This window comes from Bombina bombina, chromosome 6, assembly GCF_027579735.1.
Source record: "Bombina bombina isolate aBomBom1 chromosome 6, aBomBom1.pri, whole genome shotgun sequence".
Classification (NCBI taxonomy): domain Eukaryota; kingdom Metazoa; phylum Chordata; class Amphibia; order Anura; family Bombinatoridae; genus Bombina; species Bombina bombina.
Window position 1 is genome coordinate 398,922,903 of NC_069504.1, and position 27,872 is coordinate 398,950,774.

Here is a 27,872-nt window from a genome sequence, read left to right on the forward strand (position 1 = left end):
TCCTGAAACTGTGGACTCACTCTGAGTTTGAGGACGGAGGTTGATGTATCTGCTACTGGTGCTGTACTGTGCTGTCTTAACTCCTCTTCTCATGTAGTGAGCTGTTACCTGCTTTACCTGCTTACTCTGAGTACCACAGAGAGTCGGGACTCCCTGCATCTTTCTTCGATAGTGGTGGGAGAGCTGTGCTTGGGATGCCGGTGTAGTCCGAGGGAGAAGAGTTGTCTTATGAGTTTCCTGCTCCCCTATTGGTGTCCCGCAAGCGGCAGTGAGTGTAACAAGAAGCCGGGAATCTTTTCCACCCTTTGTCTGCAGCGGAGGGAGAGCCGTGATTGGGGTGCCGGTGCGGTCCGTGTGGAGTCTGCCTTTTGAGCTCTTCTGTTCCCTGTCCTATTGTCCTGCAAGCGGCTGTGTGTGTTATACGGAGCCGGGACTCCTTACATCCTTAGGCGGCAGTGGAGGGAGAGCTGCGCCTGAAGTGTCAGTGCAGCCCGTCTGAAGGCTGCCTTCTGAGCTCTTTTTCTTTTCTCCTCTCCCTACTGCCCTGTAAACACCTCTGAGTATCACAGGGTGCCGGGACTCTCTGCAATCTTTGTTGGCAGCGGAGGGAGAGCTGCGCTTAAAGTGCCGGCGCAGTTCCTGTGAAAAGATCTGTTCTCTGAGCTCTTGGCTCCTACACTATCACCCTGTGAGCGCTAGCAGCTACCAGTGCCCCCCGGGGCTGCTCCTACAACATCTGAGGATCTTTCAACAGAGCCCCTTCTATACGGAGCGTGGCTCCATATCTTGATACCTCTGTTATCCCTGGAAAGGCGCTCCCCCTCCCACCGGTGCTGCGCGAGGGGGGGACGCTGCTGTTAAAGGCCTATTGTTCGCTTGCTAACCGGCGGAAGAATGGATGGGTAACGTAGAACTGTTTTGAATACAATCTACAATAACTGGCTAAAGATAGGAGTTGCTGATATATTTTTACCAAATAATCTCCTATATGTACTGATTCTCCTGCTGGTTGTTTAATTTTGCTGTAATAGGACTATTACCCTGATAAAACAACAAGGGTTAAAGCAAATTATTATTTAAAAGCTATGATCATTGCTCTGATCTTAATGGACTCCAATGTCTTTTAAACATCTAATCTTGCTATTTATGTATTTTGGTGCTATGTTCCTAACCGTTACTGAAAGCTAGAAAAGAATTTTTATTTTATTTTTGTGTTTTTCCTCATCTATTTATTGTTCTACTTAATCTCCTGTTAAAATATTATAGGTTGGTGTAACTTGAAAGCCTCTGGCTTTTTTCAAAGGGTTTGGCTCTTGGGTGTTTTTTTTTTTTTTTTTGTTTTTTTTTCTTTCTTCTTTTTCTTAAAAGCATAATATGAAATATCGTGTCTTTATATGGAGTGACCAAGACTAATATATTCTCTCTATATTCATATAAATCTATTTAAGTGTAAAAATTGACACAAAGTGTCTGAAAACATACCTAGGGTGTTAATTGCACAGGATTGATGTAATTGTGAAAACCTGGAAGTGTTTCAGGATTTTACATAAACTCTAGGCTCTGAGTATATTCAATCAAGGTATAGGGACAGTTACTGTTTACTAAGAATATTGTTTTGTTTTGTTTCTTTTTTCTTCTTCTTGTTGTCTTCTCCCCCCTCTCATCACTTTAGATTTGGTTTTTCTTATCATCACTTCCCTTCCTCACAAGTATATGGATAAGTTTTTACATTCACAATCTAAAAGTTCACCTACAGTCATGTCAGCTAGACAAAGGGATAAAAGAACCAAACCTATCACAGAGGCGGCTGGCGATGTACAGCTGGCTGCACGCGATTCTCTAAGCTTACACGAGTCTATTGATTTACAGTCCCTAGTTTCAGATATATCTGCGGCTCTTGCACCCAAGTTTGAGTCCCTTAAAGTAGAGATAAAACATGATATTGCTCAGCTAGGTACAGAGGTTAAACAATTCTCAGAGAGATTCGCCGAGGTAGAACAAAGAGTTTCTGATCTTGAAGATCTTTCCCTAGCTCAAAATACTAAATTAGAAGCCACCTCTTTAGCCCTCTCTAAACTACAAAGCAAAGTAGAAGACTTGGAGAATCGGGCTAGACGAAACAATTTAAGAATTATAGGGGTTCCCGAGGGGAAGCAGTTCGAAGATCTAAATAAATTGATTACTAAAACACTCCCAGCGTTGTTGAATATATCTGAGACCTACCATGATATTATTATAGAACGAGTACATAGGTTAGGACCAGCATCTCTTTCAAAAAATATGAGGCCAAGACCAATCCTTGCCAAATTTCTGAACTATCAAGACAAAATCACTTTCTTGCAAGCTTTTCGTAAGAATCAGCCCATACTTCTGGAAGGAACGAAAATATTGTTGTTCCAGGATTATGCAGCAGACACTGCTTCAAAGAGAAGGGAGTTAGCTCCAGTCTGCACCAAACTTATACAGCAGGGATTGCGTGCAACAATTGTACATCCCGCAAGGCTTCGATTAGTTCACGGTAATACCTTATATTTTTTTGAGACCGCTAAAGCCGCAGAAGCTTTTTTCACTAAAAATTGCTTAGCCAAGTAGATAGGTCCTTGAGTATCTTGGCCTTGGTTAGCAATGCTAAGAATAGAACCATTGTCCTATCATCATGTTGGGCTCTTTTCAGGTTAGGGCAACAGACGGTCTAGGTTCCTCAAGACTTCTGTTTTATGTTTTCTGGTTTGTTGTTTGTTGTGTTTTTTCTTTTTTTTTTTTTTCTTTTCTCCCCCCACCACCACCTTCCGCCTTGAGCTGTAGATATTTTGCAAAATGAATGGGGTTAAATTTACTTCTTGGAATATAGGAGGTCTTACATCCCCCATTAAGAGGAAAACGATTATTTCATATCTTAAGAAGATAGGCTCTTCTATTGCTTTTCTACAAGAAACCCACTTGAAAACGCAAGAAATTCTTAAACTTAAATCCTCATGGGTTAGGGAGATTTTCTATTCTCCTAGTTGTAGCCATAGAGGTGGAGTTGCTATTCTCCTGGGGAAAAAATTCAATTACGAGGTACTTCAGAGTCAGTCAGATGAAGAGGGGAGATATATTATTTTGAAAATTAAGATCGCTAGTATTCTGTACACTTTATGCAATGTTTATGCTCCAAACGTTTTTGATTTGTCTTTTTGGGATGCACTACAGGCCAGGCTCATGACATTTGCAGAAGGTTTCCTTATCTTAGCTGGCGATTTTAACATGGCCCCGCAGTACCCAATAGATAGAATGAGGCAGCAGGAGTTCTCAAAAAAAACTAAAAGGGATAATCTTGAGGCAAAACTGTTCTCTAGGATTTTCTCTAACTTGAGAGTAAGGGATATCTGGAGGCTCCAAAATCCGGATACGCAGGATTTTACGTGTCTTTCAAAAGCACATAAATCATTGTCTCGGATTGATCTATTTTTGATTGATGAAAGACTTTGTAAATATAAGGTATCAGCTCAAATCTTGCCTATTGCGGTATCCGACCATGCTCCAATATGCTTTGAATCTCAATTGGATATCCCCTCTCATGCGAAAAACGTTTCTCTTACCCTAAATTTTTGTCTTCTGATGCTAAGTTTAAAATTTTTTTGGAAACTAAACTTGCGGATTTCGCTATGTTTAATGCGGAGGCCATAAGTCGGCCTTCCCTGTTTTGGGAAACCGCTAAGGCAGTGATAAGAGGCGAGATTCTTGCCTATAATATTAGACGCACTAAGAACCTTAAAAAACGTGAGAACGAACTTATGCGGGCAGTTACAAACTCTTATAATTTATACTTAATGGAAAAGACACCTCAGAAGTGGGCTAAATATATCACTGCATTAGAGGCGAGAGATTCACTGCTAATATACAAAGCCACCCAAAAGGATATAAGGTTTTCCGCAACATTTTATAAGTATGGGAACAAAACGGGAAGACTTTTAGCTAGATTAGTTAAGCAGGATCTAGGTTCCCAGCTAATTGACGTACTTCATAGAAATGGGCAAATAGCCAGCTCTGCTCAGCACATTCTTCAAATTGTTTGACTATTATAAATCTATATACTCGGCTAAACCATCCGATGCTATAGAACGTCAGATGTTCTGGTCAGGAATCACATTCCCATCACTATTACCGTCCTTAATGGAAGATCTCGACTCTCCTATTACTGAAGCAGAAGTGGCCAAAGCTATTAACAAGTTGGGATATAATAAAGCACCGGGACCGGATTCAATACCTAATGAATTCTATAGAACGGTATCTGCTACTATAACACCTTATTTAACCTCATTATTTAATCATATATATATAGAGGGTAATGCACCCACGCCTAGTTTTGCAGCATCACTTACGTCCTTGATTTTAAAAAAGGGAAAAGATCCAAAAGCGATAGAATCCTATAGACCAATTGCCCTCATGAATACGGATTATAAACTGTTAACTACAATCCTGGCACAGCGGCTGCAGTCCCTTCTCCCTTCTATTATCAATACGGACCAGGCGGGGTTCATGAGAAATAGGAACTCTGCTGCTAAGATAAGGGAACTCCTGCTTACCTTAGACTTTTTTTCTAATACCACGCACTCTGATCAAATGGGGGAGGGAAGTGAGACAGACCTGGCAATATTAGCCATAGACGCTGAAAAGGCCTTTGATTCAATTCACCATGACCATCTTTTACTATCTTTAGAACAGTTTGGATTGAAGGGCAATTTCACGAACTTTATTGAAAAGCTATATCATACAGCTTCCACTAGACTAATAGTTAATGGTCAGTTGTCTTCAGAGATAATTCTTCAGAGGGGAACAAGACAGGGGTGTCCCCTGTCCCCGCTCCTTTTCAATATCGCCATCGAACCTCTTGCAATAATGATAAGACAGAGGCTTGAGGGGATTGTGGTCGCTGGACGGGAATTAAGAATAGCACTATACGCGGATGATATTCTTCTTTATTTAGCTAACTTACATAAGAATCTACCAACTCTGTTGGTAATTATACAACAGTTTGGTTCTTTCTCAGGATATAAGGTAAATATAAGTAAATCCGAATTTCTCTGGGTTAGGCAGACAAGAAATTCTCCCATAAATATACATTTTTCTATAGTGAAGGACTCATTTAAATACCTGGGTATAAATATTTCCAGCAACCCCGATACTTGGTATTCGCTGAATATTCCCCCTGTTTTAAATAAAGTTAAAGTAGCTTTTAAAAACTGGCAGAATTTACCTCTCTCGTTATCTGGACGCATAGCAGTATATAAAATGATCCTCCTACCTAAAATACTGTATGTTCTTCAGAATATCCCTTTGCTCTTAAAAAAGGATATTAATTTACTCAATTCATATCTCCGATCCTTCCTATGGCAGGAAAGGAAGCCCAGAATGTCACTTATAAAACTCTCTTTCCCAATAGGAGCTGGAGGCTTGGCCTTACCTGACCTGAGGGCATATAACTATGTCTTTTTAATACGTATTGTAGCAGACTGGTTATTTCAGCGTAATTATGTTACAAATAATGACCTTGAGATTAGCATTATGTATCCCTCTTCACCGGTGGCACTTATACATATGGATACGACCGATATTCCATCTCAAATTAGAAAATATAAAACTATATATAATGTAGTTCTGGCCTGGAAAAAAAATATGTAATCTGCTAGGATTAGATTATCATGTATCACGATATTTGCCATTTGTAGGGAATCCACAATTTCAAGAGGGTACACCTTCATTAATTTTTTCAAAATGGAATACTCGAGGGCTTGCTAATGCCTTCCAGTTGCTTGATATAGAAGAAGGGTGTATCAAATCATTTGACACGCTTAGATTGCAATTTAATCTCCCACATAGAAATTTTTATGCTTATCTCCAAGCCAGACATTATGTTATGAAATTAACAAATGAACATGGCTGGAACTGGTCACTAGGGCAGTTGGATAAGTGGCTTATCTTGGCAAAAAATGGCATTATGTCAATCTCCCCATGTTATACGATTCTGGTGTCAGATAGAGGTACAATTAATATAGATAAAATTGCGGGGAGCTGGGCTAAACTGTTATCTAAAGAAGTTGATTCTAAAATACCCTCTCTCTCAATTCAAGAGGTTGCTCGGACAACTCTTTCGTCTACATGGAGAGAATCCCATGTTAAGCTTTTACATAGGACATATTTTACACCAGAAAAGGGAACAAGATGTGGGAAAACGACTTTTACTAGTTGTCCTAAATGTTCACTTCCCTCTGCAGATCTTCTGCATATGCTATAGACCTGCCCGAAAATCAGGAACGTTTGGTTTAAAGTTCAATTTTGGCTTTGTAAAATACTTGATCTCCCCTCACTAAATCTCTCAGATATGAATGTAATTTTTCTTTTTTCCAAACCAGAAGACAAGCAGCTTAATATTAAATTGATAAATATAACCATACTGGCCGTTAGATACCTCATTTTTAAAAAATGGAAAATGAGTACGGGTCCCAGTATTCCTGAAATTAAAAATTGTTTAAAAAAGCAATGTATCCTGGAACAATATAATGTTAATATTGATAACGATAACGACATTTATAGGTTTTTCCTCAAATGGTCAGCATTTGTAAAAATATTTCCTCCTGCTGAAAGGGAGTGTTTGATATATCATGTACGTAACTCTGAATTAGTCCTCTTAGGGAGGTGGTGATGGGGCTTATTTTATATTATTTTTTTTTATTTTTATTTTTTTTTCTTCTCTTTTTTTTCCGTTTTGTATTATTGTGTCTTGATTTATGTTGCTTTTGTTCGTTTTGTTCAGTCTTATTTTGTGGTAATATGTGTGTCTAGTTTATGTCTGGGTTAAAATATTAAAAATAATCCAACAGGGTATAGATTATAAATGCAAAGAAGGAAATTTACCGTATTCTTTGGGCAGGCTTCAGCTAATAAATGTTTAAAGGTCTGAGGTTTCTATGCTCATGTATATTTTATGTTTCTTACTATGATGCTAAACATAGGTGAATTACCTAAAACTTGTATAACTAGAACGCAGAGTTGATTGTTTTTGTTTTTTTCCTTCCATGTTTTGTTCTTATTTGTCAGTATACTCTGTTGGATATAAATAAATACTTTAAAAAAAAAAAAAAAAAAAATTGCATAAAATTGCATGCTCTATCTATCTGAATCACAAAAGAAAAAAATTTGGGTTCAGTGTCCCTTTAAAGTGAATATAAATTTTAATGAATTGGTGCCTGGCTTTTAAAAATACTATTAAAAACAGGGGCACTTTCATTCATGAAAGTTTACATTGCACTTTATTTTTACAAATACTTGCCTTTCTCTTGTGAAGAGCCGGATCGCTGGTTCCCTGCCTGCTTCTCCTGCTGTAGTTTCACAGCAATGACTAAATTGGCTTCCTCCAATCACGGCGTGGCCTCACGAGATGGACGCTCTGGAGGCAAGCCATGATTGGAGGAAGCCGGTTTCATCATTGGTGACTATGTACAGAGGAACTGCGATCCGGCTTTGCACAAGAGAAAGGTAAGTATTTGTAAAATATACTTTGCAATGTAAACTTTCATGAACGAAAGTGCCCCTGTTTTAAGTAGTATCTTTAAAAAACAGGCACTAATTCATGAAAGTTTACATTCACTTTAAGGGGAATAGAATTGACTTTGAAAATTGTCAGAACAAAATCTATTTCTTATTTGAAATATAAAGTAAGACTATTGCATTGTCTTATTATGCATTTTTCAATTTTGCTATTATACTGTATTTAAAGGTTCTTTAAAGTTACAGGCTAGTAAAAATAAAAACATGGATTCATAAAGGACATGCAATTTTAAACAACTTTCCAATGTACTTTTATTATCAAATTTGCTTTGTTCTCTTGGTATTCTTAGTTGAAAGCTAAACCTAGGTAGGCTTATATGCTAATATCTAAGCCCTTGAAGGCAGCTTCTTATCTGAATGCATTTGACAGGTTTTCACAGCTAGCAGGCATTAGTTCATGGGTGCCATATAGATAACATTGTGCGCATGCCCGAGGAGTTACTTTTAAAAAAAGACACTGATTGGTTAAAATGCAAGTCTGTCAAAATAACTGAAATAAGGTGGCAGTTTGCAGAGGTTTAGACACAAGGTAAATCACAGAGGTAAAAAGTATATTAATCTAACCGTGTTGGTTATGCAAAACTGGGAAATGGGTAATAAAGGGATTATCTATCTTTTTAAACAAAAAAAAATCTGGAGTAGACAGTCCCTTTAATGACTGATCTTGGTTATGCCCATTGAAATTTCCATAGAATGATTACCTCAAAAAATTGTTTCTTTTCTGTCACTTGCATGTGACCCCCAGCTCATTAAATACACAACTAATATGAGAGAAAGGGAGCTATAAAGGAGCTTCAACTAAATTTTATTAAAGGGACACTGTACCCAAATTTTTTCTTTCGTAATTCAGATTGAGCATGACATTTTAAGCAACTTTCTAATTTACTCCTTTTATCAGATTTTCTTCATTTTCTTGGTATCTTTATTTGAAATGCAAAAATGTAAGTTTAGATGCCGGCACATTTTTGGTGAACAACCTGGGTTGTCCTTGCTGATTGGTGGATAAATTCATTCACCAATAAAAAAGTGCTGTCCAGAGTACTGAACCCAAAACAAGCTTAGATGCCTTCTTTTTCAAATAAAAATAGCAAGAGAACAAAGAAAAATTGATAATAGGACTAAATTAGAAAGTTGCTTAAAATTGCATGTTCTTTCCGAATTACAAAATAAATTTCTTTCATGTAATTAGCAAGAGTCCATGAGCTAGTGACGTATGGGATATACATTCCTACCAGGAGGGGCAGTTTCCCAAACCTTAAAATGCCTATAAATACACCCCTCACCACACCCACAATTCAGTTTTACAAACTTTGCCTCCCGTGGAGGTGGTGAAGTAAGTTTGTGCTAGATTCTTCGTTGATATGCGCTTCGCAGCAGGCTGGAGCCCGGTTTTCCTCTCAGAGTGCAGTGAATGTCAGAGGGATGTGAAGAGAGTATTGCCTATTTGAATACCATGGTCTCCTTCTACGGGATCTATTTCATAGGTTCTCTGTTATCGGTCGTAGAGATTTCTTCTCCTACCTCCCTTTTCATATCGACAATATACTCTTATATACCATTACCTCTACTGATTCTCGTTTCAGTACTGGTTTGGCTATCTACTATATGTAGATGAGTGTCTTGGGGTAACTAATTCTTATTTCTATTTATGACACTCACAGCTATGGTTGGGCACTTTATATGTAAAGTTCTAAATATATGTCTATAAACTTATATTTGCCTTGATTCAGGATAATCAGTATTCCTTTAAAATTCAGACTGTCAGTTTCATTATTTGGGATAATGCATTTCAAATTATTTTTTCTTTACCTTTAAAAATTTTCATTTGACCATTTTTTCCTGCGTGCTGTTAGGCTCGCGGGGGCAGAAAATGTTTCTTTTTATTGGGTAATTTTTGGCGCAAAAATTTGTCATTTCCGGCGCCGTAGTTGACGCCGGAAGTTGTATTCTGTTAACGTCATTTTTTGACGCATGCGTATTCAGACATTTTGTGCGCCAAAAAATGTGGGCGACGGTTTCGGCGTCAGAGGATGTGGCGTCATATTTGGCGCCAAATATTGTGGGCGTTGTATTTGGCGCCAATAATGTGGGTGTCGTATTTGGCGCCAAAAAATGTGGGCATCTTTTTTTGTTCCACTTTTTTTCTTCACATTATTTAAACCTCACTTTTTTATTGCTTCTGGTTTCTAGAAACTTATTATTTTGCATTCTTTCCCATTCCTGAAACTGTCATTTAAGGAATTTGATAATTTTGTTTTAAATTTTTTTTTTTCTATTACATATTGCAAGATTTCACTGTTCCTGTTTCAAAACATACTAAGGGATTCCGTTGACTGAGTTCAGTCCTACCAAAGCTAAGTTCATTTATTTTTAATGTTATGAATGTTTATCTTTAGCTATGGTTTCTTATAAGTTTCATGTTAAACTTTTATATGCAGAATCCATTAGTATTTATGCTTTATATATTGCTATTCTTTTTACATCTTATGTACAAGAAATACTTAGAAGATTTATAAGAATATATTTCTGATTCTATTTTAAAGGCTTTGTCTGACTTCGTGCCTTCTAATAAAATATTTAGGTCTTTTTCAAACTTCTTTTTTAATTATTGAAGTTTCAAATGTCCAACAACATACTAATTTATCCTTCTCTGATGATGATTTTTTCTCATTCAGAATTTTCTTCATCAGATATTGACACTAACAAATCTAATTTTTTTTATTAAAGTACATTTGTTCTTTGTTGAAAAGGTGTTGATTATTTTGGATATTAAGGTAACTAGTTCTTTTTCAAGACTAGCTAACATTTTATTTCTGCTTATTTATTCTTCTGTGTTTTCAGAGGTTTTTTTCCAGTTCCTCATACTAGGGAATGGAATAGGCTGAGAATTTTCTTTTATTCCTTTTTCAAAGGTTTTAAACTATATTCTTTGCCGGCAGTTAAATTCAATTTTGAGGGTTCTCCAATTTATTGGGGCTATCTATACTCCTACTAATTATGCTATTGTTTCTATAGCAAAATAGTATTTATTTCTCCAACATAGGTGTGTCCGGTCCACGGCGTCATCCTTACTTGTGGGATATTCTCTTCCCCAACAGGAAATGGCAAAGAGCCCAGCAAAGCGGGTCACATGATCCCTCCTAGGCTCCGCCTTCCCCAGTCATTCTCTTTGCCGTTGTACAGGCAACATCTCCACGGAGATGGCTTAGAGTTTTTTAGTGTTTAACTGTAGTTTTTATTATTCAATCAAGAGTTTGTTATTTTAAAATAGTGCTGGTATGTACTATTTACTCTGAAACAGAAAAGAGATGAAGATTTCTGTTTGTAAGAGGAAAATGATTTTAGCAACCGTTACTAAAATCGATGGCTGTTCCACACAGGACTGTTGAGAGGAATTAACTTCAGTTGGGGGAACAGTGAGCAGACTTTTGCTGCTTGAGGTATGACACATTCTAACAAGACGATGTAATGCTGGAAGCTGTCATTTTCCCTATGGGATCCGGTAAGCCATTTTATTACAGACAGTAAATAAGGGCTTCACAAGGGCTTTTTAAGACTGTAGACATTTTCTGGGCTAAATCGATTTATATATAAACATATTTTATACTCCATAGCCTTGAGGAATTATTTTAATCTTGGGAATTTTGTAAAATAACCGGCAGGCACTGTATTGGATATTCTCTAGGGGCTTTCCCTAATCATAGGCAGAGTCTCATTTTCGCGCCTGTATTGCGCACTTGTTTTTGAGAAGCATGACATGCAGATGCATGTGTGAGGAGCTCTGATACATAGAAAAGACTTTCTGAAGGCGTCATTTGGTATCGTATTCCCCTTTGGGCTTGGTTGGGTCTCAGCAAAGCAGATACCAGGGACTGTAAAGGGGTTAAATATAAAAACGGCTCCGGTTCCGTTATTTTAAGGGTTAAAGCTTCCAAATTTGGTGTGCAATACTTTTAAGGCTTTAAGACACTGTGGTGAAATTTTGGTGAATTTTGAACAATTCCTTCATACTTTTTCGCAATTGCAGTAATAAAGTGTGTTCAGTTTAAAATTTAAAGTGACAGTAACGGTTTTATTTTAAAACGTTTTTTGTACTTTGTTATCAAGTTTATGCCTGTTTAACATGTCTGAACTACCAGATAGACTGTGTTCTGAATGTGGGGAAGCCAAGGTCCCTTCTCATTTAAATAGATGTGATTTATGTGACACAAAATTTAGAGAAAATGATGCCCAAGATGATTCCTCAAGTGAGGGGAGTAAGCATGGTACTGCATCATCCCCTCCTTCGTCTACACCAGTCTTGCCCACACAAGAGGCCCCTAGTACATCAAGCGCGCCAATACTCCTTACTATGCAACAATTAACGGCTGTAATGGATAATTCTATCAAAAACATTTTAGCCAAAATGCCCACTTATCAGCGAAAGCGCGACTGCTCTGTTTTAGAAAATACTGAAGAGCATGAGGACGCTGATGATATTGTTTCTGAAGGGCCCCTACACCAGTCTGAGGGGGCCAGGGAGGTTTTGTCTGAGGGAGAAATTTCAGATTCAGGGAAAATTTCTCAACAAGCTGAACCTGATGTGATTACATTTAAATTTAAGTTGGAACATCTCCGCGCTCTGCTTAAGGAGGTGTTATCCACTCTGGATGATTGTGAGAATTTGGTCATCCCAGAGAAACTATGTAAAATGGACAAGTTCCTAGAGGTCCCGGGGCCCCCCGAAGCTTTTCCTATACCCAAGCGGGTGGCGGACATTGTAAATAAAGAATGGGAAAGGCCCGGTATACCTTTCGTCCCTCCCCCCATATTTAAAAAATTGTTTCCTATGGTCGACCCCAGAAAGGACTTATGGCAGACAGTCCCCAAGGTCAAGGGGGCGGTTTCTACTCTAAACAAACGCACCACTATACCCATAGAAGATAGTTGTGCTTTCAAAGATCCTATGGATAAAAAATTAGGTTTGCTTAAAAAGATGTTTGTTCAGCAAGGTTACCTTCTACAACCAATTTCATGCATTGTCCCTGTCACTACAGCCGCGTGTTTCTTGTTCGATGAGCTAGAAAAGGCGATCACTAGTAATTCTCCTTCTTATGAGGAGATTATGGACAGAATCCGTGCTCTCAAATTGGCTAATTCTTTCACCCTAGACGCCACTTTGCAATTGGCTAGGTTAGCGGCGAAAAATTCTGGGTTTGCTATTGTGGCGCGCAGAGCGCTTTGGTTAAAATCTTGGTCAGCGGATGCGTCTTCCAAGAACAAATTGCTTAACATTCCTTTCAAGGGGAAAACGCTGTTTGGCCCTGACTTGAAAGAGATTATCTCTGATATCACTGGGGGCAAGGGCCACGCCCTTCCTCAGGATAGGTCTTTCAAGGCCAAAAATAAACCTAATTTTCGTCCCTTTCGTAGAAACGGACCAGCCCCAAGTGCTACGTCCTCTAAGCAAGAGGGTAATACTTCTCAAGCCAAGCCAGCCTGGAGACCAATGCAAGGCTGGAACTAGGGAAAGCAGGCCAAGAAACCTGCCACTGCTACCAAGACAGCATGAGATGTTGGCCCCCGATCCGGGACCGGATCTGGTGGGGGGCAGACTCTCTCTCTTCGCTCAGGCTTGGGCAAGAGATGTTCTGGATCCTTGGGCGCTAGAAATAGTCTCCCAAGGTTATCTTCTGGAATTCAAAGGGCTTCCCCCAAGGGGGAGGTTCCACAGGTCTCAATTGTCTTCAGACCACATAAAAAAACAGGCATTCTTACATTGTGTAGAAGACCTGTTAAAAATGGGAGTGATTCATCCTGTTCCATTAGGAGAACAAGGGATGGGGTTCTACTCCAATTTGTTCGTAGTTCCCAAAAAAGAGGGAACGTTCAGACCAATCTTAGATCTCAAGATCCTAAACAAGTTTCTCAAGGTTCCATCGTTCAAAATGGAAACCATTCGAACAATTCTTCCTTCCATCCAGGAAGGTCAATTCATGACCACGGTGGATTTAAAGGATGCGTATCTACATATTCCTATCCACAGGGAACATCATCGGTTCCTAAGGTTCGCATTCCTGGACAAGCATTACCAGTTCGTGGCACTTCCGTTCGGATTAGCCACTGCTCCAAGGATTTTCACAAAGGTACTAGGGTCCCTTCTAGCGGTGCTAAGACCAAGGGGCATTGCAGTAGTACCTTACTTGGACGACATTCTGATTCAAGCGTCGTCCCTTCCTCTAGCAAAGGCTCACACGGACATTGTCCTGGCCTTTCTCAGATCTCACGGATGGAAAGTGAACGTAGAAAAGAGTTCTCTATCTCCGTCAACGAGGGTTCCCTTCTTGGGAACAATAATAGACTCCTTAGAAATGAGGATTTTTCTGACAGAGGCCAGAAAAACAAAACTTCTAAACTCTTGTCAAATACTTCATTCCGTTCCTCTTCCTTCCATAGCGCAGTGCATGGAAGTAATAGGTTTGATGGTAGCGGCAATGGACATAGTTCCTTTTGCGCGCATTCATCTAAGACCATTACAACTGTGCATGCTCAGTCAGTGGAATGGGGACTATACAGACTTGTCTCCGACGATACAAGTAAATCAGAGGACCAGAGATTCACTCCGTTGGTGGCTGTCCCTGGACAATCTGTCACAGGGGATGAGCTTCCGCAGACCAGAGTGGGTCATTGTCACGACCGACGCCAGTCTGATGGGCTGGGGCGCGGTCTGGGGACCCCTGAAAGCTCAGGGTCTTTGGTCTCGGGAAGAATCTCTTCTACCGATAAATATTCTGGAACTGAGAGCGATACTCAATGCTCTCAAGACTTGGCCTCAGCTAGCAAAGGCCAAGTTCATACGGTTTCAATCAGACAACATGACGACTGTTGCGTACATCAACCATCAGGGGGGAACAAGGAGTTCCCTGGCGATGGAAGAAGTGACCAAAATCATTCAATGGACGGAGACTCACTCCTGCCACTTGTCTGCAATCCACATCCCAGGAGTGGAAAATTGGGAAGCGGATTTTCTGAGTCGTCAGACATTTCATCCGGGGGAGTGGGAACTCCATCCGGAAATCTTTGCCCACATTACTCAACTGTGGGGCATTCCAGACATGGATCTGATGGCCTCTCGTCAGAACTTCAAGGTTCCTTGCTACGGGTCCAGATCCAGGGATCCCAAGGCGACTCTAGTAGATGCACTAGTAGCACCTTGGACCTTCAAACTAGCTTATGTATTCCCGCCGTTTCCTCTCATCCCCAGGCTGGTAGCCAGGATCAATCAGGAGAGGGCATCGGTGATCTTGATAGCTCCTGCGTGGCCACGCAGGACTTGGTATGCAGACCTGGTGAATATGTCATCGGCTCCACCATGGAAGCTACCTTTGAGACGAGACCTTCTTGTTCAGGGTCCGTTCGAACATCCGAATCTGGTTTCACTCCAACTGACTGCTTGGAGATTGAACGCTTGATCTTATCAAAGCGAGGGTTCTCAGATTCTGTTATTGATACTCTTGTTCAGGCCAGAAAGCCTGTAACTAGAAAAATTTACCACAAAGTATGGAAAAAATATATCTGTTGGTGTGAATCTAAAGGATTCCCTTGGGACAAGGTAAAAATTCCTAAGATTCTATCCTTTCTTCAAGAAGGATTGGAGAAAGGATTATCTGCAAGTTCCTTGAAGGGACAGATTTCTGCCTTGTCTGTGTTACTTCACAAAAAGCTGGCAGCTGTGCCAGATGTTCAAGCCTTTGTTCAGGCTCTGGTTAGAATCAAGCCTGTTTACAAACCTTTGACTCCTCCTTGGAGTCTCAATTTAGTTCTTTCAGTTCTTCAGGGGGTTCCGTTTGAACCCTTACATTCCGTTGATATTAAGTTATTATCTTGGAAAGTTTTGTTTTTGGTTGCAATTTCTTCTGCTAGAAGAGTTTCAGAATTATCTGCTCTGCAGTGTTCTCCTCCTTATCTGGTGTTCCATGCAGATAAGGTGGTTTTACGTACTAAACCTGGTTTTCTTCCGAAAGTTGTTTCTAACAAAAACATTAACCAGGAGATAGTCGTGCCTTCTTTGTGTCCGAATCCAGTTTCAAAGAAGGAACGTTTGTTGCACAATTTGGATGTTGTTCGCGCTCTAAAATTCTATTTAGATGCTACAAAGGATTTTAGACAAACATCTTCCTTGTTTGTTGTTTATTCTGGTAAAAGGAGAGGTCAAAAAGCAACTTCTACCTCTCTCTCTTTTTGGATTAAAAGCATCATCAGATTGGCTTATGAGACTGCCGGACGGCAGCCTCCTGAAAGAATCACAGCTCATTCCACTAGGGCTGTGGCTTCCACATGGGCCTTCAAGAACGAGGCTTCTGTTGATCAGATATGTAAGGCAGCGACTTGGTCTTCACTGCACACTTTTACCAAATTTTACAAGTTTGATACTTTTGCTTCTTCTGAGGCTATTTTTGGGAGAAAGGTTTTGCAAGCCGTGGTGCCTTCCATCTAGGTGACCTGATTTGCTCCCTCCCTTCATCCGTGTCCTAAAGCTTTGGTATTGGTTCCCACAAGTAAGGATGACGCCGTGGACCGGACACACCTATGTTGGAGAAAACAGAATTTATGTTTACCTGATAAATTACTTTCTCCAACGGTGTGTCCGGTCCACGGCCCGCCCTGGTTTTTTAATCAGGTCTGATAATTTATTTTCTTTAACTACAGTCACCACAGGTATCATATGATTTCTCCTATGCAAATATTCCTCCTTTACGTCGGTCGAATGACTGGGGAAGGCGGAGCCTAGGAGGGATCATGTGACCAGCTTTGCTGGGCTCTTTGCCATTTCCTGTTGGGGAAGAGAATATCCCACAAGTAAGGATGACGCCGTGGACCGGACACACCGTTGGAGAAAGTAATTTATCAGGTAAACATAAATTCTGTTTTTCCTTTAGATGGTTGTATCTTATTTATGGAAAATTATTTAGTTTCAGGTACTTTTCTTGGACCTGTGATTTATTTGGATGATGTTGCAATTGCTTCATTTTTTCTGTTTACTTTAAGATCAAGTATCAGATTATGGTTTATTTTAGCATTGTTAAAGGGCCAAAATTTACTAGACTAGGTGCTGTTGCATTTGTCTTGTTGTTTTGCATTTATTGATTATGCAAGTCCAGTATATTAACTGGTCCTTTAACTGGACTATCATGCTAATAATTTCATTTGTGTCTTCATTTTATTGAATATTTTCGCAAATGAGGTTTAATCTATATCTTTAGCTGTTTTAGCTAGAAGAATTTTGTGATTTCTAAAAATCCATATTTCTTTTGTTCTAAGATAATCAATTATTTGTTTTATAATTGGATTCAATTCTTAACTGTTACTCTGGGCTTCAAGATTGAGTTCTAAGACTTATATTAGTTTGGTTGTTCTTAAGGAACAAATTCCTGAATTCTTTCCCAAGTAACATGTTTTTAATTTGAAATTTTTCAGTTCAAAATCAGCTCCCTAAAATTGTGATGTACGTGCCGTATTCCAGCTCGGCTGGTAAGGGGCAGGTTAAGACTTTTTTTAAATTTATTTGGTTCTATTCGGTCCAAATTTCTTTGATTTTGGGTACATAATAAGTTCAGAATAAACCGTCTGTGAGAAGTCTTTTTTCTCTTTTATATTCCAGCTATTCCAGTAAGGCTAACGCTTTATTTAAGTGTGTTTCGGTCCTATATATTTTGGGTACTGTTGAAGCATGGCTGATCACCCGTGGGGTTCAAGCGCTGCTCAGACCTGGAATCTTCTGGGGTATTTCTTCCAGTTCCATTTTTAGGAACTGGGTTTTAGAGTTTTTATTCAAACTATTCTGCTTTTTTTGGTCAGTGATAGCATTATTTGTTTTCATTAGATACAATAAATGCATATTTTGATTTTTCTGTTTTCATTCAGATTATTTTCTGAGGATGCGGAGTCTCATATGATTCACTTTGTTCTTCCAAGACATAGTTAGAGGATCTTTTTTTCAAAAGCTCTTGATTCCTCACACAAGGGTCACCTTTTTTAGGTTTCCAGATAGTTTGTGTGACTGTCTTTGTCTCTATCAGACAAGAGACAATTTTATTGGGTTCCGTCTGTCTGTACCTTTAGTCTCTATTATTTCCTTCAGTTGCTATATATGCATAGAAGTTTTAGGTATTATGAACACAGCATTGGATTCAATTCCCTTTGCTCATTTTCAATAGAAAGAACCTTTCCAGTTTTTTTATGCTGAATTATGGTGCAGGGATTCTAGGATTTCACATTTTAAATCTTCGAATCCTAATATTTATCTATCTTGATTTGGTGGTTAAGATCACCATCATTTAGTTCTACAGGTCTCTTCGTTTCTTTCAACCTGGACCATGATCTCTACAGATGTGAGTCTTTTTGGTTGGGAGGCTGTCTGAGGATCTCTGTCAGCACAAGGGGTTTGGAAATCTCAGGAGGCGAGATTACCATTTGATATTTTAGAACTCATTGCATTCTCAGAGTTTTTCAGTTAGTTTCTTTTTGAAGAAGAGACGTTTATTGTCTTTCAGACAATATCACAACTATGGTGTATGTCAATCATCAGGGTGGGACTATCAGTCCTTAGGCTGTGACAGACGTGTCTCGGATATTCGCTTGGGCTAAATCCAGCTCCTATCTAAATTCTGTGGTTTTTTTCCCAGGTATAGATATTTGGGAAGCGGATTATCTCTGTTAATCAAGCTTTACATCCGGGAGAATGGTCTCTCATACCCAGATATGTTTTTCAATTTTTCAGATGTGAGCATTTCTAGAAATAGATCTGTTGGCATCTCATCTGAATAAAGAACTTCCCAGGGGCCTATTCAGGTCCGGGGATCTTCAGGCGGAAGTAGTGTATGCATTGACATTTCTTTGGAATTATCTTTTTGCCTATTCTTTCCGCCTCTAGTTCTTCTTCCAAAGTGATTTCCAAAATTCTTATGGAGTATTTGTTTGTTCTGCTGGTGGCTCCAGCATAGCCTCTCAGGTTTTGGTATGCGGATCTCATTCGGATGGCCAGTTGCCAACCTTGGACATTTCCGTTTAAACCAGACCTTCTTTCTCAAGGCCCATTTTTTCCATCAGGATCTCAAATCATTAAATTTGAAGGGATGAAGATTGAACGCTTGATTTTTAGTCATAGAGGTTTCTCTGACTCATTGATTATTACTATGTTTCAGGCTCGTAAATCTGTCTCTAGAAAGAATTATCGAGTCTGGAAGACCTACTTTTCTTGGCATTCTTTTAAAATTCATAGAATTTTATAATTTTTTCAGGTTGGTTTGGATAAGGTTTTGTCTTCAGTTCTTTGATAGGACAAATCTCTACTCTTTCTGTTCTTTTTTCACAGAAAGATTGCTAATCATCCTGATATTCATTGTTTTGTACAGGCTTTGGTCCGTATCAAGCCTGTCATTAATTCAATCTCTCCTCTTTGGAGTCTCAATTTGGTGCTGAGGGCTTTACAGGCTCCTCCGTTTGAGCCTATGCATTCTCTGAACATTAAATTACTTTCTTGGAAAAGTATTGTTCCTTTTGTTTATTTCTTCTGCTAGAAGAGTTTTTGAGTTATCTGCTCTTTTTTGTGAATATCCTTTTCTGATTTTTCCTCAGGATAAGGCAGTGCTACTTCCTGATATTTATCATTTTGTTCAGGCTTTGATTCGTATCAAACCCGTCATTAAGCCAATTTCTCCTCCTTGGAGTCTTAATTTGGTTCTGAAGGCTTTTCAGGCTCTCTATTTGAGCATATGCTTGCTCTGGACATTTAATTACTTTCATGGAAAGTATTGTTCTTTTTGGACATCTCTTCAGCTAGAACAGTTTTTGAATTATCTGTTCTTTCTTGTGAATCTCTTTTTTCTGATTTTTTTCATCAGGATAAGGTGGTTTTTGCTGTCCTCATTTCAATTCTTACCTAAAGTTGTAAATTCTAACAACATTAGGGAGGAATTATTGTTTTCCTAAAACTTCTTTGGTGAGATTCTTACTTTCTTTGGATATGGTAAGAGTTTTTTGAAATTCTATGTTGAAGCTATTCAGATTTCAGATAGACTTCTAGTCTATTTGTTAACTTTTCTGGTTTTAGGAAGGTCAAAAGGCTTCTGCCATTTATTTGGCATCTTGCTTAAACTTTTGTTTCATCATGCTTATTTGGAGTCGGGTGGATTCCCGCCTCGGAGGATTACGGCTCATTCTACTAGGTAAGTTTCTACTTCCTGGGCTTTTTAAGAATGAAGCTTCTGTTGATCAGATTTGCAAAGCAATTACTTGGTCTTCTTTGCATACTTTTACTATGTTCTACCATTTTGATGTTTTCTCTTATTTAGAAGCAGTTTTGGTAGAATGGTACTTCAGGCAGCTGTTTCAGTTTGATTCTTCTGCTTATAATTTCAGTTTTTTTCATTATAAAAATTGAAACTTTTTTTGTTTTGGGTAGTGGATTAATTTTTCAGCAGAATTGGCTGTCTTTATTTTATCCCTCCCTCTCTAGTGACTCTTGCGTGGAAGTTCCACATCTTGGGTATTTGCTATCCCATACGTCACTATCTCATGGACTCTAGCTAATTACATGAAAGAAAACATAATTTATGTAAGAACTTACCTGATAAATTCATTTCTTTCATATTAGCAAGAGTCCATGAGGCCCACCCTTTTTTGTGGTGGTTATGATTTCTCTTGTTAAGTGTATCCAGTCCATTGATCATCCATTACTTGTGGGATATTCTCCTTCCCAACAGGAAGTTGCAAGAGGATCACCCACAGCAGAGCTGCTATATAGCTCCTCCCCTAACTGCCATATCCAGTCATTCTCTTGCAACTCTCAACTAAGATGGAGGTCGTAAGAGGACTGTGGTGTTTTATACTTAGTTTATTTCTTCAATCAAAAGTTTGTTATTTTTAAATGGTAGCGGAGTGTACTGTTTATCTCAGGCAGTATTTAGAAGAAGAATCTGCCTGCGTTTTCTATGATCTTAGCAGAAGTAACTAAGATCCTTTGCTGTTCTCACATATTCTGAGGAGTGAGGTAACTTCAGAGGGGGAATAGCGTGCAGGTTTTCCTGTAATAAGGTATGTGCAGTTAAAATATTTTTCTGGAATGGAATTTGCTAGAAAATGCTGCTGATACCGAAGTAATGTAAGTAAAGCCTTAAATGCAGTGATAGCGACTGGTATCAGGCTTATTAATAGAGATGCATACTCTTATAAAAGTGTATTTTAAAACGTTTGCTGGCATGTTTAATCGTTTTTTACATATGTTTGGTGATAAAACTTATTGGGGCCTAGTTTTTTCCACATGGCTGGCTTGAATTTTGCCTAGAAACAGTTCCCTGAGGCTTCCCACTGTTGTAATATGAGTGGGAGGGGCCTATTTTAGCGGGGTTTTTTTGCACAGCAAAAATTACAGACACAGACATCCAACTTCTTCCTGCATGATCCAGGACTTCTCTGAAGGGCTCAAAAGGCTTCAAAAGTCGTATTGAGGGAGGTAAAAAGCCACAGTAGAGCTGTGGCAGTTGTTGTGACTGTTTAAAAAACGTTTTTGTCATTTGTTATTCCGTTTTTTTATTAAGGGGTTAATCATCCATTTGCAAGTGGGTGCAATGCTCTGCTAACTTATTACATACACTGTAAAAATTTCGTTAGTGTAACTGCATTTTTTCACTGTTAAAAATTTGTGTTTCTTAAAGGCGCAGTAACGTTTTTTATATTGCTTGTAAACTTGTTTTAAAGTGTTTTCCAAGCTTGCTAGTCTCATTGCTAGTCTGTTTAAACATGTCTCACACAGAGGAACCTACTTGTTCATTATGTTTGAAAGCCATGGTGGAGCCCCATAGGAGAATGTGTACTAAATGTATTGATTTCACCTTAAACAGTAAAGATCAGTCTTTATCTATAAAAGAATTATCACCAGAGGGTTCTGTCGAGGGGGAAGTTATGCCGACTAACTCTCCCCACGTGTCAGACCCTTCGCCTCCCGCTCAGGGGACGCACGCTAATATGGCGCCAATTACATCAGGGACACCCATAGCGATTACCTTGCAGGACATGGCTGCAATCATGAATAATACCCTGTCAGAGGTATTATCTAGATTGCCTGAATTAAGAGGCAAGCGCAATAGCTCTGGGGTTAGGAGAGATACAAAGCGCGCAAATGCTGTTAGAGCCATGTCTGATACTGCGTCACAGTATGCAGAACATGAGGACGGAGAGCTTCAGTCTGTGGGTGACATCTCTGACTCGGGGAAACCTGATTCAGAGATTTCTAATTTTAAATTTAAGCTTGAGAACCTCTGTGTATTGCTTGGGGAGGTATTAGCTGCTCTGAATGACTGTAACACAGTTGCAATTCCAGAGAAATTGTGTAGGCTGGATAGATACTATGCGGTGCCGGTGTGTACTGACGTTTTTCCTGTACCTAAAAGGCTTACAGAAATTATTAGGAATGAGTGGGATAGACCCGGTGTGCCCTTTTCCCCACCTCCTATATTTAGAAAAATGTTTCCAATAGACGCCACTACACAGGACTTATGGCAGACGGTCCCTAAGGTGGAGGGAGCAGTTTCTACTTTAGCAAAGCGTACCACTATCCCGGTTGAGGACAGTTGTGCTTTTTCAGATCCAATGGATAAAAAATTGGAGGGTTATCTTAAGAAAATGTTTATTCAACAAGGTTTTATTTTACAGCCCCTTGCATGCATTGCGCCTGTCACTGCTGCGGCGGCATTCTGGTTTGAGGCCCTGGAAGAGGCCATCCAGACAGCTCCATTGAATGAAATTATTGACAAGCTTAGAACGCTTAAGCTAGCTAACTCATTTGTTTCTGATGCTATTGTTCATTTGACTAAACTAACGGCTAAGAATTCCGGATTCGCCATCCAGGCACATAGGGCGCTATGGCTTAAATCCTGGTCAGCTGACGTGACTTCAAAGTCTAAATTACTCAACATTCCTTTCAAGGGGTAGACCTTATTCGGGCCTGGCTTGAAGGAAATTATTGCTGACATTACTGGAGGCAAGGGTCATACCCTTCCTCAGGACAGGGCCAAATCAAAGGCCAAACAGTCTAATTTTCGTGCCTTTCGAAATTTCAAGGCAGGAGCAGCATCAACTTCCTCCGCTTCAAAACAAGAGGGAACTGTTGCTCATTCCAGACAGGCCTGGAAACCTAACCAGTCCTGGAACAAGGGCAAGCAGGCCAGAAAGTCTGCTGCTGCCCCCAAGACAGCATGAAGGAACGGCCCCCTATCCGTAAACGGATCTAGTGGGGGGCAGACTTTCTCTCTTCGCCCAGGCGTGGGCAAGAGATGTTCAGGATCCCTGGGCGTTGGAGATCATATCTCAGGGATATCTTCTGGACTTCAAAGCTTCTCCTCCACAAGGGAGATTTCATCATTCAAGGTTATCAGCAAACCAGATAAAGAAAGAGGCATTCCTAAGCTGTGTGCAAGACCTCCTAGTAATGGGAGTGATCCATCCAGTTCCGCGGACGGAACAAGGACAGGGATTTTATTCAAATCTGTTTGTGGTTCCCAAGAAAGAGGGAACCTTCAGACCAATCTTGGATCTAAAGATCTTAAACAAATTCCTCAGAGTTCCATCATTCAAAATGGAAACTATTCGGACCATCCTACCCATGATCCAAGAGGGTCAGTACATGACCACAGTGGACTTAAAGAATGCCTACCTTCACATACCGATTCACAAAGATCATCATCGGTTCCTAAGGTTTGCCTTTCTAGACAGGCATTACCAATTTGTAGCTCTTCCCTTCGGGTTGGCCACTGCCCCGAGAATTTTTACAAAGGCTCTGGGCTCACTTCTGGCGGTTCTAAGACCGCGAGGCATAGCGGTGGCTCCGTATCTAGACGACATCCTGATACAGGCGTCAAGCTCTCAAATTGCCAAGTCTCATACAGAGATAGTTCTGGCATTTCTGAGGTTGCATGGGTGGAAAGTGAACGTGGAAAAGAGTTCTCTATCACCACTCACAAGAGTCTCCTTCCTAGGGACTCTTATAGATTCTGTAGAGATGAAAATTTACCTGACGGAGTCCAGGTTATCAAAACTTCTAAATGCTTGACATGTCCTTCATTCCATTCCACGCCCGTCAGTGGCTCAGTGCATGGAAGTAATCGGCTTAATGGTAGCGGCAATGGACATAGTGCCATTTGCGCGCCTGCATCTCAGACCGCTGCAATTATGCATGCTAAGTCAGTGGAATGGGGATTACTCAGATTTGTCCCCTCTACTAAATCTGGATCAAGAGACCAGAGATTCTCTTCTCTGGTGGCTTTCTCGGGTCCATCTGTCCAAGGGTATGACCTTTCGCAGGCCAGATTGGACGATTGTAACAACAGATGCCAGCCTTCTAGGTTGGTGCCCAGTCTGGAACTCCCTGAAGGCTCAGGGATCGTGGACTCAGGAGGAGAAACTCCTCCCAATAAATATTCTGGAACTAAGAGCAATATTCAATGCTCTTCTAGCTTGGCCTCAGTTAGCAACACTGAGGTTCATCAGATTTCAGTCAGACAACATCACGACTGTGGCTTACATCAACCATCAAGGGGGAACCAGGAGTTCCCTAGCGATGTTAGAAGTCTCAAAGATAATTCGCTGGGCAGAGTCTCACTCTTGCCACCTGTCAGCGATCCACATCCCAGGCGTAGAGAACTGGGAGGCGGATTTTCTAAGTCGTCAGACTTTTCATCCGGGGGAGTGGGAACTCCATCCGGAGGTGTTTGCTCAACTGGTCCATCGTTGGGGCAAACCAGAACTGGATCTCATGGCGTCTCGCCAGAACGCCAAGCTTCCTTGTTACGGATCCAGGTCCAGGGACCCGGGAGCAACGCTGATAGATGCTCTAGCAGCTCCTTGGTTCTTCAACCTGGCCTATGTGTTTCCACCGTTTCCTCTGCTCCCTCGACTGATTGCCAAAATCAAACAGGAGAGAGCATCAGTGATTCTGATAGCGCCTGCGTGGCCACGCAGGACCTGGTATGCAGACCTAGTGGACATGTCATCTCTTCCACCATGGACTCTGCCTCTGAGGCAGGACCTTCTAATACAAGGTCCTTTCAATCATCCAAATCTAATTTCTCTGAGACTGACTGCATGGAGATTGAACGCTTGATTCTATCAAGGCGTGGCTTCTCCGAGTCAGTCATTGATACCTTTAATACAGGCTCGGAAGCCTGTCACCAGTAAAATCTACCATAAGATATGGCGTAAATATCTTTATTGGTGTGAATCCAAGAGTTACTCATGGAGTAAGGTTAGGATTCCTAGGATATTGTCCTTTCTCCAAGAGGGTTTGGACAAAGGTTTATCAGCTAGTTCTTTAAAAGGACAGATCTCTGCTCTGTCTATTCTTTTGCACAAGCGTCTGGCAGAAGTTCCAGACGTCCAGGCATTTTGTCAGGCTTTGGTTAGGATTAAGCCTGTGTTTAAAACTGTTGCTCCCCCGTGGAGCTTAAACTTGGTTCTTACAGTTCTTCAGGGAGTTCCGTTTGAACCCCTTCATTCCATTGATATTAAACTTTTATCTTGGAAAGTTCTGTTTTTGATGGCTATTTCCTCGGCTCGAAGAGTCTCTGAGTTATCTGCCTTACATTGTGATTCTCCTTATCTGATTTTTCATTCAGACAAGGTAGTTCTGCGTACCAAACCTGGGTTTTTACCTAAGGTGGTTTCTAACAGGAATATCAATCAAGAGATTGTTGTTCCATCATTGTGTCCTAATCCTTCTTCAAAGAAGAAACGTCTTTTGCATAATCTGGACGTAGTCCGTGCCTTGAAGTTTTACTTACAGGCTACTAAAGATTTTTGTCAAACATCTGCCCTGTTTGTCGTTTATTCTGGACAGAGGAGAGGTCAAAAAGCTTCGGCAACCTCTCTCTCCTTTTGGCTTCGGAGCATAATACGCTTAGCCTATGAGACTGCTGGACAGCAGCCACCTGAAAGGATTACAGCTCATTCTACTAGAGCTGTGGCTTCCACCCGGGCCTTTAAAAATAAGGCCTCTGTTGAACAGATTTGCAAGGCTGCGACTTGGTCTTCGCTTCACACGTTTTCAAAATTTTACAAATTTGACACTTTTTCTTCTTCGGAGGCTGTTTTTGGGAGAAAGGTTCTACAGGCAGTGGTTCCTTCCGTTTAAGTTCCTGCCTTGTCCCTCCCATCATCCGTGTACTTTAGCTTTGGTATTGGTATCCCACAAGTAATGGATGATCCGTGGACTGGATACACTTAACAAGAGGAAACATAATTTATGCTTACCTGATAAATTTATTTCTCTTGTAGTGTATCCAGTCCACGGCCCGCCCTGTCCTTTTAAGGCAGGTCTAAATTTTAATTAAACTACAGTCACCACTGCACCCTATGGTTTCTCCTTTCTCGTCTTGTTTTGGTCGAATGACTGGATATGGCAGTGAGGGGAGGAGCTATATAGCAGCTCTGCTGTGGGTGATCCTCTTGCAACTTCCGGTTGGGAAGGAGAATATCCCACAAGTAATGGATGATCCGTGGACTGGATACACTACAAGATAAATAAATTTATCAGGTAAGCATAAATTATGTTTTTTTGTATAAAGCACAATTATTCCAATTCCTTATTTTTTGATGCTTTCGCTCCTTTCTTATCACCCCACTTCTTGGCTATTCGTTAAACTGAATTGTGGGTGTGGTGAGGGGTGTATTTATAGGCATTTTAAGGTTTGGGAAACTTTGCCCCTCCTGGTAGGAATGTATATCCCATACGTCACTAGCTCATGGACTCTTGCTAATATGAAAGAAATTAATTTATCAGGTAAGTTCTTACATAAATTATGTTTTTTTGGGTACAGTGTCCCTTTAAGTGCAATAAAAATAATCTTCTGAAAAGTAATGCTTACTGTTTAAATATATATTGTGTAGATTGCATCATCTCCATCAAATGTGGATATTTTAGCAATATTTGAAGTTGAGGATTCCCCCCCCCCCCCCAATAAAATGTAGGTTTCTTAAAATTAGCAATTAAGTATATTTGCTAATTCATGTTTTATGTGCTTTATGCAGACAATTTGCTGTTTGTGATCAATTCCATTAAGCAAGAGATCATGAATCGGATGCAGATTCCATGGGAAGAATGGTCTGCTAGCATGGAACAGAAACTGGACAGCCTTATTAAGGACTCTCTTGGTACGGTCCTGCTGTTTCTTCATTTCCTTCAGCACTGCTATTTTATGTTTATTAGAATTATAGTATAGTTTTTACTGCATCACAGAACTAGGCCAGTCCATATATTGAAATTTATTTACTTACAGGTATCTAGTTAATAACCAGATTAAGTAAAACTTTTTTTTTTGTATTCGTATAACAACGTAAATTCAGCGAATAACATAAAAATTATTTTTTTCCTTCTCATCAGGATCACCTGTAGCTGGTCAAACATCTGAGTTTGTAAACCAGATTTTAGAGAAAACATCAGAAGGCGATCCCACTGGTGGTCTAGTGGGGCTACGTATACCAACTTCAAAAGTGTGACCACCTCTCTTCATAGCCAGTGCTAATGTCAACCTCTCAAGTCTTCAATTTCTAGTGTAAAGTTCATTCAGCTTTTGCATGTATCTCCGGCTGTTACTGTTAGAATTTTTTTTTTCAAGAATGCTCTTGTTTATAACAATCCAATGAAACTTTAAACAGTGAGGAGAACTCGATGCATGAAACTGTTAACCACAGGATCTCTGGGTATTAGTGGTTATAACTTTTTTTTTTTTTAATGCAACTGTGATTTTACTGTTGCCTGCAAGAGGGTTTTTAAACATGGAGAAGACATGCATTGCAACACTTTAAGTTTGTTCTAGGATAAGAAGCTATTTTTTGTTCAAATTCAGTAGGTGTTAGCTAATGCCAAAATTAGCCAGTTTTTAGCACTAATAGTAAGAGAGAGCCACTATTTCACCACACATTCTACTGGAATCTTAGAGATGTAGTTGTCCCTTGCAAATGCATATGTAACCTTTTTAGAGGTTTTACTATGGCAAACACATCTCTATATAGTCTAATAAAAATGTAGATGTTCACCACATTTGTCCACATAAAGAAAATATTGTTACTATCACAAGAGAGAAACTATATTTGTGCCTTGTTTTTGTGGAGTAAGAGGACTCCCGTCTTAAAGTTAAAAACCGTGGTTGTGGTGGTGGTGGTGGTTGTTTTTTTCTTTTTTCTTTAAAAAAGATAATTTAAAAAAAAATGTAAATAGTAGTTTAGCAAGCTAAGAATGCATTGTATAATAC

At 39.8% G+C, this 27,872-nt stretch overlaps 1 protein-coding gene across 1 annotated transcript in view; it reads left to right on the top strand.

The window, feature by feature from the left end:
- CREBRF (CREB3 regulatory factor) overlaps positions 1-27,656 on the top strand; it is a 349,666-nt gene extending 322,010 nt beyond the window's left edge. Inside the window, exons 8-9 of the mRNA XM_053717136.1 lie at positions 26,650-26,772; positions 27,002-27,656. Of these exons, the coding sequence (XP_053573111.1) occupies positions 26,650-26,772; positions 27,002-27,117 (239 nt within the window). The 3' untranslated portion in view covers positions 27,118-27,656. The remainder of the gene's footprint in view (positions 1-26,649; positions 26,773-27,001) is intronic.
- The last annotated feature ends 216 nt before the right edge of the window (positions 27,657-27,872 follow it).